An 18,292-nucleotide genomic window follows, 5' to 3' on the forward strand; every position below is an offset into this window, starting at 1 on the left:
TGGTGTTGTGTTTTCGGCAGCGGCAGTGCTACATTTTACATTAACATTTTTGTAATTTAGCAGACGCTCTTATCCAGAGCGACTTACAGTACTGAGTGCATACATTTTTTTCGTGCTAGAATTACCAGACTCCTCTCTTTTGTACCTCTCCCTCTCTTTCCTCTCTCTTCCTGCATGTCATTTTCTCTCCTCCTGTCATGTTCTATTATCTCTTTCCTCTTTCCATGCCTCTAGTCTTCTATAGTTTCCCCATAACTCCTATTAACCTCTCCTCCTCTCTTATCTCCTCTGTATCATCTCTCACTCTGCTGCCGTGTGCTTGGTGACTCGTATCCTCACCGCTCCTCATCTGGTGACTCGTATCCTCACCACTCCTCATCTGGTGGCTCGTATCCTCACCGCTCCTCATCTGGTGGCTCGTATCCTCACCACTCCTCATCTGGTGACTCGTATCCTCACCTCTCCTCATCTGGTGACTCGTATCCTCACCGCTCCTCATCTGGTGACTCGTATCTGACTCGTATCCTCACCGCTCCTCATCTGGTGACTCATATCCTCACCGCTCCTCATCTGGTGACTCGTATCCTCACCGCTCCTCATCTGGTGGCTCGTATCCTCACCACTCCTGATCTGGTGACTCGTATCCTCACCGCTACTCATCTGGTGGCTCGTATCCTCACCGCTCCTCATCTGGTGGCTCGTATCCTCACCGCTCCTCAACTGGTTGCTCGTATCCTCACCGCTCCTCATCTGGTGGCTCGTATCCTCACCGCTCCTCATCTGGTGGCTCGTATCCTCAACGCTACTCATCTGGTGGCTCGTATCCTCACCACTCCTGATCTGGTGGCTCGTATCCTCACCGCTACTCATCTGGTGGCTCGTATCCTCAACGCTACTCATCTGGTGGCTCGTATCCTCACCACTCCTGATCTGGTGGCTCGTATCCTCACCACTACTCATCTGGTGGCACATATCCTCAACGCTACTCATCTGATGCCAGTGAAAGAATCTCAGTGCCAGGACAGGGCTCCTGCTCCAATCTCTCTCTCTCTCTCTCTCTCTCTCTCTCTCTCTCTCTCTCTCTCTCTCTCTCTCTCTCTCTCTCTCTCTCTTTCTCTCTCTCCCTACTCCCTACTCCCTCTCCCCTAATAAAAGCAGTGTGGGGACGTGTTCTCTCCAAGTGTAGTGTGTTGTGGAGTGGTAATTAGTTGGTATGTGCCCCCCACCCCCCACCCCACCAGTTCTTTACAGCTGTATGACTCAGGGGCTAATTAGAACCACACCACCATACTGCTCTGCTGTGCTCCCTCTCACAGCTCCACAGCCTAGTCATCACACATGCCAATGTACAGGCTCACTGTGATGCTATAGCTAGTCCATGGACCTGTGGGCTAGTCTGTAGGCTAGTCTACGGTAGTGAACTAGTTATAGATGTAGCTAGCTAATACTAGCTAGATGTTACTGTAGGAGGGGGAAAAGACAACGGTGACCGCGACTGATGCCTACTGAAACCCACCACTCTGATCCGACCACACACACTCCTAAACTTCACCCTTGACCCCTTATCCGGAGGGCTCCACCTATAGTTCACTCTGCCTTAAATCTAGGGGCCCCTCTTAGTTTGATATCTTTAGGGTGTAAAGTTAACGAGCTGCCATGTTACTGATCCCATATATGTGACAAGGGCTTTACTTTAGATAAGATCAACTTTATTGTACCTGAGAGGAAATATTCTTGGACATGCCAAATAATGTGTCTAATTGCCTTTAAAAGCATTCCCCTTCCACATTTGCCCTGTCCATGCAATGGTGCCATCTTTTTAAAGCTTATCAAAATGTATTATACTGGTATTTTTATTGATGTAATAATACTCATCACATCACCACATCAAGTTATACAAATACACTGAGTGTACAAAACATTAGGAACACCTTCCTAATATTGTGTTGCACTCCCCCCCTTTTGCCTTCAGAACAGCCTCAATTCGTCAGGGCATGGACTCTACAAAGTGTCAAACGTTCCACAGGGATGCTGGCCCATGTTGATATATTCTTTAATTGTGATTTATTCAATCCAGATGCAAATGCAGTTGCATAATTTTTTATAAAAATGTTGGTGGCATCCCATAGAATCTGGAGGTCATCAACTTAATTTTTATTGATCATTATGAATTAATTTAGTTACATTTCAAATTGATCACAGAATGTAGCCATCTTGTGGCTCTTTTAGGAGATTCTGAAATGTGAAGTTGGCAGCAGTAAGCGTGGTGGTCAGACAAGCTCCTAAACTACATGACCAAAGGTATGTGGACACCTGCTTATCTCATTCCAGAATCATGGCCATTAATATGGAGCTGGTCTCCCCTTTGCTGATATAACAGCCTCCACTCTTCTGGGAATGCTTTCCACTAGATGTTGGAACATTGCTGCGGGGACTTTCTTCCATTCAGCCACAAGAGCATTAGTGAGGTTGGGCACTGATGTTGGGCAATTAGGCCTGGCTCGCAGTCTGCGTTCCAATTCATCCCAAAGGTGTTCGATTGGGTTGAGGTCAGGGCTCTGTGCAGGCCAGTCAAGTTCTTCCACACCGATCTCGGCAAACCATTTCTGTATGGACCTCGCTTTGTGCACGGGGGCATTGTCATGCTGAAACAGGAAAGGGCCTTTCCCAAACTGTTGCCACAGAATCGTCTAGAATGTCATTGTATGCTGTAGTGTTAAGATTTCCCTTCACTGGAACGAAGGGGCCTAGCCCAAACCATGAGAAACAGCCCCAGACCATTATTCCTCCTCCACCTAACTTTACAGTTGGCACTATGCATTGGGGCAGGTAGCGTTCTCCTGGCATCCGCCAAACCCAGATTCGTCCGTCGGACTGCCAGATGGTGAAGCGTGATTCATCACTCCAGAGAATGTGTTTCCACTGCTTAAGAGTCCAATGGCGGCGAACTTTACACCACTCCAGCCGACGCTTGGCATTGAGCATTGTGATCTTAGGCTTGTGTGCAGCTGCTCGGCCATGGAAACCCATTTCATGAAGCTCCCGATGAACAGTTCTTGTGCTGACGTTGCTTCCAGAGGCAGTTTGGAACTTGGTAGTGAGTGTTGCAACCGAGGACAGACGATTTTTAAGCTCTACGCGCTTCAGCACTCGGCGGTCCCGTTCTGCGAGCTTCTGTGGCCAACCACGTCCATTGTTGCTCCTAGACGTTTCCACTTCACAATAACAGCACTTACAGTTGACCGGGGAAGCTCTAGCAGGGCAGAAATTTGACAAACTGACTTGTTGGAAAGGTGGCATCCTATGACGGTGCCACGTTGAAAGTCACTGTGCTCTTCAGTATTCTACTGTCAATGTTTGTCTATGGAGATTGCATGGCTGTGTGCTCAATTTTATACACCTGTCAGCAACGGGTGCGGCTGAAATAGCCAAATCTACTAATTTGAAGGGGTGTCCACATACTTTTGTATATAGTGTATGTCGAATTTCTATTTTCTTGGGTAAAGGTCTTCACCTTTACCCAAGATGGTGATTTTGAGTTTCATATATACATTGCATTAGAAAATATTCAGACCCCTTGACTTTTTCCACATTTTGTTATGTTACAGCCTTGTTCTAAAATGGAGCTCCGAGACAGGATTGTGTCGAGGCACAGATCTGGGAAACGGTACCGATAAATTTCTGCAGCATCGAAGGTCCCCAAGAACACAGTGGCCTCCATCATTCTTAAATGGAAGAAGTTGGGAACCACCAAGACTCTTCCTTGAGCTGGCCCGCCCGGCCAAACTGAGCAATCGGGGGAGAAGGGCTTTGGTCAGGGAGGTGACTAAGAACTCGATGGTCACTCTGACAAAGCTCCAGAGTTCCTCTGTGGAGATGGGTGAATCTTCCAGAAGGACAACCATCTCTGCAGCACTCCACCAATCAGGCCTTTATGGTAGAGTGGCCAGACAGAAGCCACTCCTCAGTAAAAGGCACATGACAGCCCGCTTGGAGTTTGCCAAAAGGCACCTAAAGGACCCTCAGACAATGAGAAACAAGATTCTCTGGTCTGATGAAACCAAGATTGAACTCTTTGGCCTAAATGCCAAGCGTCACGTCTGGAGGAAACCTAGCACCATCCCTACGGTGAATCATGGTGGTGGCAGCATCATGCTGTGGGATGGACTGGGAGACTAGTCAGGATCGAGGGAAAGATGAACGGAGCAAAGTACAGAGAGCTCCTTGATGAAAACCTGCTCCAGAGCACTCAGGACCTCAGACTGGGGCGAAGGTTCACCTTCCAACAGGACAACGACCCTAAGCACACAGCCAAGACAATGCAGGAGTGGCTTTGGTACAAGTCTCTGAATGTCCTTGAGTGGCCCAGCCAGAGCCTGGAGAGACCTGAAAATAGCTGTGCAGCGACGCCCCCCATCCAACCTGACAGCGCTTGAGAGGATCTTCAGAGAAGAATGGGAGAAATTCCCCAAATACAGGTGTGCCGAGTTTGTAGAGTCATACCCAAGAAGACTCAAGGCTGTAATCGCTGCCAAAGGTGCTTCAACAAAGTACTGAGTAAAGGGTCTGAATACTTATGTAAACGTGATATCAGTTTTTTATTTTTTTATACATTTGCACACACAAAAAATGTTTTTGCTTTGTCATTATGGGGTATTGTGTGTAGATTGATGAGGGGGAAAAAACTATTTAATCAATTTTAGAATAAGGCTGTAATGTAACAATTACACCTATAGTTTTGTTTGGGGCTGATGAAAAAGCAGCCAGTTTGTACAAATGGTTCTCTATTCTACTGTATGTACAGTACGTCCTTCTGGAGTAGGGGTGTTTCTTGGAGCATTGCTATATCAATATGGTTTCTTGCTAGGATATCAAGACAGCTGGAACATTTGATAGGAATATTAAGGCCATTCAAATTCCAAGAGAGAATAGCTAGCGTTTCCATTATATAACAAAAAAAAGTAAAATGAATTATGTAATTGTAATCTTTAGTGTTAATAAGCCCATGGATGTAAAACAAAAAACAGGACCCACAGGAAAACCGATTGCTAGCAGCACTGTCACGCCCTGACTCTGGGGACTCGTATTTGTTGAGTCAGGGTGTGTATTTTCTGTGTGGTATGTTCTATGTTGCATTTTCTATGTTTAGATCTAGATCGTGTAGATCTATGTTGGCCGGTGTGGTTCCCAATCAGAGGCAGCTGTAGCTCGTTGTCTCTGATTGGGGACCATACTTAGGTAGCCTATTGGCACTAGTGGGTTGTGGGATCTTGTTCCGTGTTAGGTATGTTTGTTTGTTTGTTTGTTTTGTGTACGTTGGACTTCACGTTTCGTTTGTTGTTTTGTCATTGTGTTTATTCGGAAAAATAAACATGTACGCATATCACGCTGCGCCTTGGTTCGTCCCGTCTGTAAATGAACGTGACAAGCACTGTCTTACCATCTGAGCCAAGCAGGACCACCGAATGTTATTGTTCATAGGAGTCTTAGAAGCCTCAAATTCTGATCTGGTTATTTGTGGCTTTACTAATAAACTAATTTACAGGGAACTGGCTGAACAGCTGAATGGCTTCCAATGCCTCTGGTGTGGCGTTTCCAATGGGATTTTATATGTGCCATTCGTAAGGTACTAAACTGAGGCTTGTGGTTGGGGATATAGAATTGGACTTGGACTTTGTGGCCTCACTTTAGAGGCCTGCCCGCTTCTTGCAATATCCCTGAAGTTTTTCACACGCTTAAAGGCTTAGTGAAAGCAAATACCCTCATTTTTTGGTGTGGCAAAAGTGCAAGGCTTGATAGAAAAGTAATGTAGTACGATGATGTAGTAGTTTGCATGGAGTCTTACAATGTTATTGGTCAGTTGAAAAGAGAAGCTGACAAATGACCAACCAGGTATCCAACTAGTCATGATACTGTACAGTGAACAGGCAGTATGTACTAGTCATAATACTGTACAGTGAACCAGCAGTAGACCTACCAGGGGAGGTGCTGATGTCTAGACTGACTCCAACCACCTCCTTCATCATCTCACAGAGTGTTAGTGATATGGTATGTTACAGTAGGTGCGGCCTGTGGACAGACTGAGAGCCTGTTTGTGAGAGCCGGGAAATGTGGAATCTGATCCCCCAGGAGGTTAATAGGGGAGTCGTTGGTTATTTCGCTAACTCCTCTGTTGAGCGTTGGGGTTTGAACCCCCAGCTGCATGCTGCATTGGCGCGGCCACCTGGGAGCAGTTGCCGTGGTTAAATAAACCGGGCTTCGTGAAACGCAACTTGTTAGATCAATTACTATATGACATGGCCGATAGTGAGCAGATTACTGACTTTGGAATTTTCTCTCGGGCCCCAGCTAGAAATACTTTTTTGTGTTACTCTGTGGAGATTTCGCGATAGGGTGGCGAGTGATCGCACAGAGCGCTCATTCATTGTGGTGGTATAATAAATATATGGTAGGGGAAATACAGTGGGGAAAAAAAGTATTTAGTCAGCCACCAATTGTGCAAGTTCTCCCACTTAAAAATATGAGAGAGGCCTGTAATTTTCATCATAGGTACACGTCAACTATGACAGACAAATTGAGGGAAAAAAATCCAGAAAATCACATTGTAGGATTTTTTATGAATTCATTTGCAAATTATGGTGGAAAATAAGTATTTGGTCACCTACAAACAAGCAAGATTTCTGGCTCTCACAGACCTGTAACTTCTTCTTTAAGAGGCTCCTCTGTCCTCCACTCGTTACCTGTATTAATGGCACCTGTTTGAACTTGTTATCAGTATAAAAGACACCTGTCCACAACCTCAAACAGTCACACTCCAAACTCCACTATGGCCAAGACCAAAGAGCTGTCAAAGGACACCAGAAACAAAATTGTAGACCTGCACCAGGCTGGGAAGACTGAATCTGCAATAGGTAAGCAGCTTGGTTTGAAGAAATCAACTGTGGGAGCAATTATTAGGAAATGGAAGACATACAAGACCACTGATAATCTCCCTCGATCTGGGGCTCCACGCAAGATCTCACCCTGTGGGGGTCAAATGATCACAAGAACGATGAGCAAAAATCCCAGAACCACACGGGGGGACCTAGTGAATGACCTGCAGAGAGCTGGGACCAAAGTAACAAAGCCTACCATCAGTAACACACTACGCCGCCAGCGACTCAAATCCTGCAGTGACAGATGTGTCCCCCTGCTTAAGCCAGTACATGTCCAGGCCCGTCTGAAGATTGCTAGAGTGCATTTGGATGATCCAGAAGAGGATTGGGAGAATGTCATATGGTCAGATGAAACCAAAATAGAACTTTTTGGTAAAAACTCAACTCGTCGTGTTTGGAGGACAAAGAATGCTGAGTTGCATCCAAAGAACACCATACCTACTGTGAAGCATGGGGGTGGAAACATCATGCTTTGGGGCTGTTTTTTCTGCAAAGGGACCAGGACGACTGATCCGTGTAAAGGAAAGAATGAATGGGGCCATGTATCGTGAGATTTTGAGTGAAAACCTCCTTCCATCAGCAAGGGCATTGAAGATGAAACTTGGCTGGGTCTTTCAGCATGACAATGATCCCAAACACACCGCCCGGGCAACGAAGGAGAGGCTTCGTAAGAAGCATTTCAAGGTCCTGGAGTGGCCTAGCCATTCTCCAGATCTCAATCCCATAGAAAATCTTTGGAGGGAGTTGAAAGTCTGTGTTGCCCAGCGACAGCCCCAAAACATCACTGCTCTAGAGGAGATCTGCATGGAGGAATGGGCCAAACCAGCAACAGTGTGTGAAAACCTTGTGAAGACTTACAGAAAACGTTTGACCTGTGTCATTACCAACAAAGGGTATATAACAAAGTATTGAGTAACTTTTGTTATTGACCAAATACTTATTTTCCACCATAATTTGCAAATAAATTCATTAAAAATCCTACAATGTGATTTTCTGGATTTTTTTTTCTCATTTTGTCTGTCATAGTTGACGTGTACCTATGATGAAAATTACAGGCCTCTCTCATCTTTTTAAGTGGGAGAACTTGCACAATTGGTGGCTGACTAAATACTTTTTTTCCCCACTGTATGTAGGCAGATTACATTTTTACCATGTAGGCCCCTTTCAAATAAACAACTGATTAGGCTGCACTAATATTATTTTATTTCAGTTCTGTAATTGCTGACTGCAGTGTAGATATAAACCAGAGTGTGCTGTTGAGAGGATCAACCTGGTTTAGATATGGTTGAACCATGGTCCAGGTTGAGGTTCCCACCACAGCAACAGTGCCTGAACGAGGGTCTTGAGTTTTCAACCGAATCCCCAAAGACTCTTTGATCTCACACGTTGGACTATTATATGTGTCTATATGAACCATGAGAGAATAAAGTTTTGAGGAAATTATGCCAATTAATCTCAGATGACCACGTGCATACTTGACAACACTACAGCACGTATTTTTTCTATAATAGAATAGTTACATTTTATAGCAATAGTTTGCTTTTTCTGTATTCTGAAACGGGTGATCTTCATCTAATTAGTGATGTCTGTTTCTCAAACAAAACTTTGATAGTTTTTCCTTCAAATTGTATTTATTATGATAAATATCAAACATTTCATTATTCCAATCCAGGGCATCTTTGAATTTCATTTTTTTGTGGTAGTGTACCATTTCTGGTCATTTTGCCAATTCAGAAATAACATGTCTATGCCCAGTAGCCTTCATATTGCTTTTGTTTCCCTTCCGGACAGGCAGAATTGGATTTCCTCAGAGTTATGGCTTCTTTTTATTGTTTATTTGGAGTGATACATTGGACAGTGAACCTATGATTGATGCCTCTAGATGTTGATATCAAAGCCTGCTGTATAAATGAAAAGATTGTTATGACTTGAGTGCATATCACACATATTTTGTTTGAACAATATCCATAATGTTACTTGATACATTTTCTGTGCAAAGTATGTAAAAGAACAGGTGCGTTTCATTTGAATCTCCATCACAGTTGAATTTTATACCACTGCTTTAGTTTTTTTACAAGTGTGTAAAATATTGGTTATTGTGACATAAATGGTATACTTTTGTCCATTGTCTGCTACCTTGTGGTAATTTGTAGTGTTGAAAAGGATCCTAAAACATATGTATTTATATAAGTAGGCTAGGTGTAATTACGGTGTAAATACACATTGTTACAAAGTCACAAACAGGTAGGCCTATAACAGTTGTAACTACTATGTAACTAACATATTTTTAAACACTTTATCTAAAGTGTTTCTAAATGTCCTTGTTTCTAAATTGAATTAACAAATGACATTTGAAGTACATATGAAAACAACATATGTTAACCGATGTTGAGCATCTACCACAGTTCGGAGTCAGCTAGTCTGAAGTGAAGCCCACATTCTGTCTCGTCGCCAGCGTCCCACACCTAATCTAATTTATCTTAATGCTCATCCATCCTGTTATGTCCCAGTAGATTCATTTATGTTCCCCTAACCTCGTTAGGAGAGTCTTTCGCCTAACGCATGTCACTTTATAATCTAATGCACAGACAAACAGGCTAATAATTGGTCTTTATGTACATTTGAAATGCACCTGTTCCCATGTGTATTTTTTTTATAAATGGGAGAAGGAGAACAACATTTATAATATAGTACACAATATACCAGCAATGACGCAAGGTCAACGTCTATTGTTATCCTGGGATTTAAGTTATGAATATACATACAGTGGCTTGCGAAAGCATTCACCCCCCTTGGCATTTTTCCTATTTTGTTGCCTTACAACCTGGAATTAAAATAGATTTTTGGGGGGGTTGTATCATTTGATTTACACAGCATGCCTACCACTTTGAAGATGCAAAATATATTTGATTGTGAAACAAACAAGAAATAACACAAAAAAACGGAAAACTTGAGCGTGCATAAGTATTCACCAGGTGTACAGCAATCTTTAAGCCATACCACATATTCTCAATTGGATTGAGGTCTGGGCTTTGACTAGGTCATTCCAAGACATTTAAATGTTTCCACTTAAACCACTCGAGTGTTGCTTTAGCAGTATGCTTAGGGTCATTGTCCTGCTGGAAGGTGAACCTCCGTCCCAGTCTCAAATCTCTGGAAGACTGAAACAGGTTTCCCTCAAGAATTTCCTTGTATTTAGCGCCATCCATCATTCCTTCAATTCTGACCAGTTTCCCAGTCCCTGCCGATGGAAAAACATCCCCACAGCATGATGCTGCCACCACCATGCTTCACTGTGGGGATGGTGTTCTCGGGGTGATGAGAGGTGTTGGGTTTGCGCCAGACATAGCGTTTTCCTTGATGGCCAAAAAGCTCCATTTTAGTCTCATCTGAATAGAGTACCTTCTTCCATATGTTTGGGGAGTCTCCCACATGCCTTTTGGCGAACACCAAACTTGTTTGCTTATTTCTTTCTTTAAGCAATGCCTTTTTTTCTGGCCACTCTTCCGTAAAGCCCAGCTCTGTGGAGTGTTCGGCTTAAAGTGGTCCTATGGACAGATACTCCAATCTCCGCTGTGGAGCTTTGCAGCTCCTTCAGGGTTATCTTTGGTCTCTTTGTTGCCTCTCTGATTAATGCCCTCCTTGCCTGGTCCATGAGTTTTGGTGGGCGGCCCTCTCTTGGCAGGTTTGTTGTGGTGCCATATTCTTTCAATTTTTTTATAATGGATTTAATGGTGCTCCGTGGGATGTTCAAAGTTTCTGATATTTTTTTATAATCCAACCCTGATCTGTACTTCTCCACAACTTTGTCCCTGACCTGTTTGGAGAGCTCCATGGTCTTCATGGTGCCGCTTGCTTTGTGGTGCCCCTTGCTTAGTGGTGTTGCTCTGGGGCCTTTCAGAACAGGTGTATATATACTGAGATCATGTGACAGATCATGTGACACTTAGATTGCACACAGGTGGACTTTATTTAACTAATTATGTGACTTCTGAAGGTAATTGGTTTCCCAGATCTTATTTAGGGGCTTCATAGCAAAGGGGGTGAATACGTATGCATGCACCACTTTTCCGTTATTTATTTTTTAGAATTTTTTGAAACAAGTTATTTTTTTCATTCCACTTCAACAATTTGGACTATTTTGTGTATGTCCATTACATGAAATGCAAATAAAAATCCATTTAAATTACAGGTTGTAATGCAACAAAATAGGAAAAATGCCAAGGCGGATGAATACTTTTGCAAGACACTGTAACAATCTGTTTAGCTTTGTTACCTCCACCATATGGCCTGCTATGAACCAATGTTATTTTCTGACCTTGATTAAATGCAATGTGACGTACACTATAGCTCATGGCTAATGTAAACCAGAATGTTAGCTAACCATTTACAATTTACTGACATCCATATGCCTTTTTCTTGGTTTGCATGATAGCAGTCTTTAATAGCCTAGATTATAATTGCTATTTAAATCAAAACACACACTGGCTGATATTTAGTGAAAAGTGCAGGTTTGCTGAATTGGAGGCAGTCGTTAGACTTGTTTAGTTGTTTTATGCCATAAAAAGAGACAACTAGTTAAAATGCCCGTTAAGCATGTGGTCTGGAATACGGTCCTGCTGTATGTCACTGTCAAGCAGACCTGTAATTTCTCCTCTAACTCCTCTCATTAATAATTACAATAGGACATAACTCCTCAGACCCTCCTTAAAACCTTTATTGGCAGTTTCACTGCAACATGGTTCTGCATCAAATGCTTAACAGGGTTTTTAGCACAGCTCTGGTGTCTACACAGAAACACTCAAAGTATCAGACATATTGGCTATACAATGCCTTAATTCTATACTATGTCTTCAAAGTCTATTGAATTGATTTCTCTCAACAAAGCAGAGCTACTCAGCAAAGCCGTTTCTACTCAATGAAGCAGGGTGTACATGTTATTAATTTCTGCGATGATACTCACTGTATTCATCTACATTTCCCCAGGAAAAGAAGGAAGACGAGACTGAGGAAGAAGAGGAGGAGGAGAAAAGGGAGGAGGTGGAGTTGGAGGAGGACGACCTGATGTTCCAGGAGGACTTTGAACACGGGGATGGAGAGATGACTGGGGACGAGGTGGAGGAGACAGGAGAGGGGGAAGAAGGGGAAGGAGAAGAAGAGGAGGAGAGCTCCAAGATGAAGATCCTTCGTCAGATAGCGGCAGTGGCGTCCAGAGTCAAGGAGATCATTGGGAATCTTATTACCACTGCAGGGAAAGTAGTGGTAACCATATTACTGGGCCTTACAGGTAAGTGCCCTCACTCAAACGAATGACTGACAATCCCAAACGTATCAACAGAGCAGTGCAGTTACTCAATTTCTAATTTGCTTAAATTGACTTGATTGAATCATTGATTGAATTTAATGACATTTTACATATAAACATTCAGTATTCAATATTAAACATTTGTATGAGACAATACACACATTGATGGTTAGGATTAACCTTTTTTCCCAAAGCCTTACTGAATGTAAAACTTCCTTTCCTAGAATACTGAAAAAAAGGTCATACTCTGGTGTGAAATGTCCAAATCAGAGATGCGATCGGACAACAACATAAAGTCAATATTAGGAAATACAATGCATACTGCTCCATCCAGTCTCACTGATGATGTTCCATCAGTCATTATGTCCCCCTCTGCTTCTGTGCTGTTCCAGGCATCATGCTGCCCTCCCTGACCTCTGCGGTGTACTTCTTCACCTTCTTGGGCCTGTGTACCTGGTGGTCCTTCTGTCGGACCTTCCACCCGCTCATTTTCAGCTGTCTGTGTGTCCTCATGGCCATCTTCAGCTCTGGTCATCTGGTGGTTCTCTATCTCTACCAGTTCCAGTTCTTCCAGGAGCTCATCCCACCCGGGGATAGCTACGCCAGGTGAGAATGTGTGTGTGTGTGTTTTTTCAGGAGAGGTGTGGGTCAGTTGGTAGAGCATGGTGCTTGCAATCCCAGGGTTGTGGGTTCGATTCCCACGGGGGACCAGTACAAAAAAGTATGACAAATGTATGCACTCACTACTGTAAGTCGCTCTGAAAAGGAGTGTCTGCTAAATGATTAAAATGTCATGTGAAATGTTTTCATGTAGTTTCAATACATCACCTTTCGTTGAAATCTAAGGGCAACGCACATACATCATCCAAAAACGCAACACACAAACATCTGCATACAGGATCATTTTGAATCACAGCATACCAGCATAACATCTTCGGTGTGTAATCATCTAGATGTACAGTGCCTTGCAAAAGTATTCATCCCCCTTGGCGTTTTTCCTATTTTGTTGCATTACAACCTGTAATTTAAATTGTTTTTTTTTGCATTTCATGTAATGGACATACACAAAATAGTCAACATTTTGGAAGTGGAATAACGGAACAGTGGTGCGTGCATATGTATTCACCCCCTTTGCTATGAAGCCCCTAAATAAGATCTGGGCAACCAATTACCTTCAGAAGTCACATAATTAGTTAAATAAAGTCCACCTGTGTGCAATCTAAGTGTCACATGATCTGTCACATGATCTCAGTATATATACACCTGTTCTGAAAGGCCCCAGAGTCTGCAACACCACTAAGCAAGGGGCACCACCAAGCAAGCGGCACCATGAAGACCAAGGAGCTCTCCAAACAGGTCAGGGACAAAGTTGTAGTACAGATCAGGGTTGGGTTATAAAAAAATATCAGAAACTTTGAACATCCCACGGAGCACCATTAAATCCATTATTAAAAAATGGAAAGAATATGGCACCACAACAAACCTGCCAAGAGAAGGTCACCCACCAAAACTCACGGACCAGGCAAGGAGGGCATTAATCAGAGAGGCAACAAAGAGACCAAAGATAACCCTGAAGGAGCTGCAAAGCTCCACAGCGGAGATTGGAGTATCTGTCCATAGGAACACTTTAAGCCGTACACTCCACAGAGCTGGGCTTTACGGAAGAGTGGCCAGAAAAAAAGCCATTGCTTAAAGAAAAAAATAACCAAACACGTTTGGTGTTCGCCAAAAGGCATGTGGGAGACTCCCCAAACATATGGAAGAAGGTACTCTGGTCAGATGAGACAAAAATTTAGCTTTTTGGCCATCAAGGAAAACGCTATGTCTGGCGCAAACCCAACACCTCTCATCACCCCGAGAACACCATCATTGTGGTAGCAGCATCATGCTGTGGGGATGTTTTTCATCGGCAGGGACTGGCAAACTGGTCAGAATTGAAGGAATGATGGATGCCGCTAAAAACAAGGAAATTCTTCAGGGAAACCTGTTTCAGTCTACCAGAGATTTGAGACTGGGACGGAGGTTCACCTTCCAGCAGGACAATGATCCTAAGCATACTGCTAAAGCAACACTCGTGTGGTTTAAGGGGAAACATTTAAATGTCTTGGAATGGCCTAGTCAAAGCCCAGACCTCAATCCAATTGAGAATCTGTGGTATGACTTAAAGATTGCTGTACACCAGCGGAACCCATCCAACCTGAAGGAGCTGGAGCAGTTTTGCTTTGAAGAATGGGCAAAAATCCCAATGGCTAGATGTGCCAAGCTTGTCTTATTTCTTGTTTGTTTCACAATAAAAAATATTTTGCATCTTCAAAGTGGTAGGCATGTTGTGTAAATCAAATGATACAAACCCCAAAAAAATCAATTTTAATTCCAGGTTGTAAGGCAACAAAATAGGAAAGATGCCAAGGGGGGTGAATACTTTCGCAAGCTACTGTATAAGAATACAGTAACACTGAGGCTGAGGCTCTGATTGTGACCAATAAGATAACTCCCCATGAAATCCAATCAAGTCTTAAAGACTGAGCTGATTGCATGTGTCAGAGTGGGTGTCAAGTGTCCGTCTGTTGGCTTTGGTCGTATCCGGCGTCACAGCGGGTAAGTTACGATCTGATCGTGAAAGCGGTGGTATTTCTTGTGGAAGAGATTACTTGTGTCAAGTTGAAAAGGTGAAGAATTCTCTCTCTCTCTATCTTTCTCTAAAAAAAAGAAAGGGAGAGGAATTCCTATGAAAAGCAGCACAGGGTGTTGTCAGTGGACAAGATTAAAGGGCCCTCCGATAAAACATGTGCATCGTCTGCCTCTTCGCTCCAGACAACACACAACAATGTGTTTGACATCTGCTGGAGGCCGTAGATCATGGTGTATTTCATCTGGTCCTGGTATCAGACACTCAGGCCCACTCCGCACGCCAACAACTTCACGGAGAATTTTTGAAAGGGAATAGCAGTTGGGATGTTGTCATGCCATGGGAATTTTGTGTTTTGTGTGTAGTGGAGTGGAGTTGAACTTGGTAATGACCCAAGAGGTTATGTAACGTATTTGGATGTATTTGGGCATGGAATGATATAACATGTTCATGCTCAGTAGAATATCTTGTTGTTGTTTTTTATCTTTAAAGAGGCTATTGCCCCTGGGTCAGAGGTGCTCCTTAGCCAAAAGGTATCCCCTAAATAAACTAAGGATTTGTGTTTTCATGAGTTAAGAAATAGACTAATATTACAGTGCCTTCAGAAAGTATTCACACCCCTTGACTTGTTCCACATTTTGCTGTGTTAAAGACTGAATTTAAAATGTATTAAATTCAGATTTTTTGTCACTGGCCTACACACAATACCCCTTTTTGTCAAAGGGGAATTAATAACAAATGAAAAGCTGAAATGTCTTGAGTCAATAAGTACTCACCCCCCTTGTTATGGCAAGCATAAATAAGTTCAGGAGTAAAAATGTGCTTAACAAGTCACATAATAAGTTGCATGGACTCACTCTGTGTGCAATAACAGTGTTTAACATTATATTTTAATGACTACCTCATCTCTGTACCCCACATATTCAATTATCTGTAAGGTCACTCAGTCGAGCACTGAATGTGAAAGACAGATTCAACCACAAAGACCAGGGAGGTTTTCCAATGCCTCGCAAAGAATGGCACCTATTGGTATATGGGTAAAAACATATATACTGTATATATACAGTGAGGGAAAAAAGTATTTGATCCCCTGCTGATTTTGTACATTTGCCCACTGACAAAGACATGATCAGTCTATAATTTTATTGGTAGGTTTATTTGAACAGTGAGAGACAGAATAACAACAAAAAAATCCAGAAAAACGCATGTCAAAAATGTTATAAATCGATTTGCATTTTAATGAGGGAAATAAGTATTTGACCCCTCTGCAAAACATGACTTAGTACTTGGTGGCAAAACCCTTGTTGGCAATCACAGAGGTCAGACGTTTCTTGTAGTTGACCACCAGGTTTGCACACATCTCAGGAGGGATTTTGTCCCACTCCTCTTTGCAGATCTTCTCCAAGTCATTAAGGTTTCTGGCTGACGTTTGGCAACTCGAACCTTCAGCTCCCTCCACAGATTTTCTATTAGATTAAGGTCTGGAGACTGGCTAGGCCACTCCAGGACCTTAATGTGCTTCTTCTTGAGCCACTCCTTTGTTGCCTTGGCCGTGTGTTTTGGGTCATTGTTATGCTGGAATACCCATCCACGACCCATTTTCAATGCCCTGGCTGAGGGAAGGAGGTTCTCACCCAAGATTTGACGGTACATGGCGCTGTCCATCGTCCCTTTGATGCTGTGAAGTTGTCCTGTCCCCTTAGCAGAAAAACACCCCAAAGCATAATGTTTCCACCTCCATGTTTGACGGTGGGGATGGTGTTCTTGGGGTCATAGGCAGCATTCCTCCTCCTCCAAACATGGCGAGTTGAGTTGATTTTGGTCTCATCTGACCACAACACTTTCACCCAGTTCTCCTCTGAATCATTCAGATGTTCATTGGCAAACTTCAGACGAGCCTGTATATGTGCTTTCTTGAGCAGGGGGACCTTGCGGGCGCTGCAGGATTTCAGTCCTTCACGGCGTAGTGTGTTACCAATTGTTTTCTTGGTGACTATGGTACCAGCTGCCTTGAGATCATTGACAAGATCCTCCCGTGTAGTTCTGGGCTGATTCCTCACCGTCCTCATGATCATTGCAACTCCACGAGGTGAGATCTTGCATGGAGCCCCAGGCCGAGGGAGATTGACAGTTCTTTTGTGTTTCTTCCATTTGCGAATAATTGCACCAACTGTTGTCACCTTCTCACCAAGCTGCTTGGCGATGGTCTTGTAGCCCATTCCAGCCTTGTGTAGGTCTACAATCTTGTCCCTGACATCCTTGGAGAGCTCTTTGGTCTTGGCCATGGTGGAGAGTTTGGAATCTGATTGATTGATTGCTTCTGTGGACAGGTGTCTTTTATACAGGTAACAAGCTGAGATTAGAGCACTCCCTTTAAGAGTGTGCTCCTAATCTCAGCTCGATACCTGTATAAAAGACACCTGGGAGCCAGAAATCTTTCTGATTGAGAGGGGGTCAAATACTTATTTCCCTCATTAAAATGCAAATCAATTTATAACATTTTTGACATGTGTTTTTCTGGATTTTTTTGTTGTTATTCTGTCTCTCACTGTTCAAATAAACCTACCATTAAAATGATAGACTGATCATTTCTTTGTCAGTGGGCAAACGTACAAAATCAGCAGGGGATCAAATACTTTTTTCCCTCACTGTATATATATATATATATATATATATATATATATACAAAGTGTTATGTTTCAGGCAAATCCAATACAACAAATTACTGAGTACCACTCTCCATATTTTCAAGCGTAGTGGTGGCTGCATCATTTTATGGGTACTTGTAATCGTTAAGAACTGGGGAGTTTTTCAGGATAAAAAAGAAACGAAATGGAGCTAAGCACAGGCAAAATCCTAGAGGAAAACCTGCTTCAGTCTGCTTTCCACCAGACACTGGGAAATTAATTCACCTTTCAGCAGCACAATAACCTAAAACACAAGGCCAAATCTACGCTGGAGTTGCTTACCAAGAAGACAGTGAATGTTCCTGAGTGGCCGAGTTACAGTTTTGACTTAAATCTGCTTGATTATCTATGGCAATTTTTGTCCCCCCCAGTTTTATCATTGGAATGTGATACAAAACGAGGCAATGGTGTGCTTTAGGACCATGCGGAAGCCTCCGAGCGGTCGGGTAGGCTGTTTGGAGTGTTTATCCGACTGAATAAAAAATATATATATATATATAATTGCGCCCCTGTACAATGATGTACAACTATTGAGCATTGGGAGACTACCGTAGAGTAAATAGATTTTTCGATTGTGGTTTAATGTGTCCCAACTAACCACTGTATTTCACCAAGATCTTAGTTAAGGCTAACATCGGTATCCCACAAATCACTGTACTCTGTTCATCTCCCCACACAATCTATCTCCTTATTTAGGCCCTGCAGTTCTATATATCTCAGAATACCTCTACCCTAG

The 18,292-nt window shown here is 43.0% G+C and overlaps 1 protein-coding gene across 1 annotated transcript in view; it reads left to right on the forward strand.

The window, feature by feature from the left end:
* The window catches only part of LOC121568676 (piezo-type mechanosensitive ion channel component 2), a 184,177-nt gene that overhangs the window by 106,448 nt on the left and 59,437 nt on the right, over positions 1-18,292 (forward strand). Inside the window, exons 6-7 of the mRNA XM_041879080.1 lie at positions 11,922-12,222; positions 12,633-12,846. Coding sequence (XP_041735014.1) covers positions 11,922-12,222; positions 12,633-12,846 — 515 coding nt within the window. The remainder of the gene's footprint in view (positions 1-11,921; positions 12,223-12,632; positions 12,847-18,292) is intronic.

This window comes from Coregonus clupeaformis, chromosome 7 (assembly GCF_020615455.1).
Source record: "Coregonus clupeaformis isolate EN_2021a chromosome 7, ASM2061545v1, whole genome shotgun sequence".
In the NCBI taxonomy this organism is placed as follows: domain Eukaryota; kingdom Metazoa; phylum Chordata; class Actinopteri; order Salmoniformes; family Salmonidae; genus Coregonus; species Coregonus clupeaformis.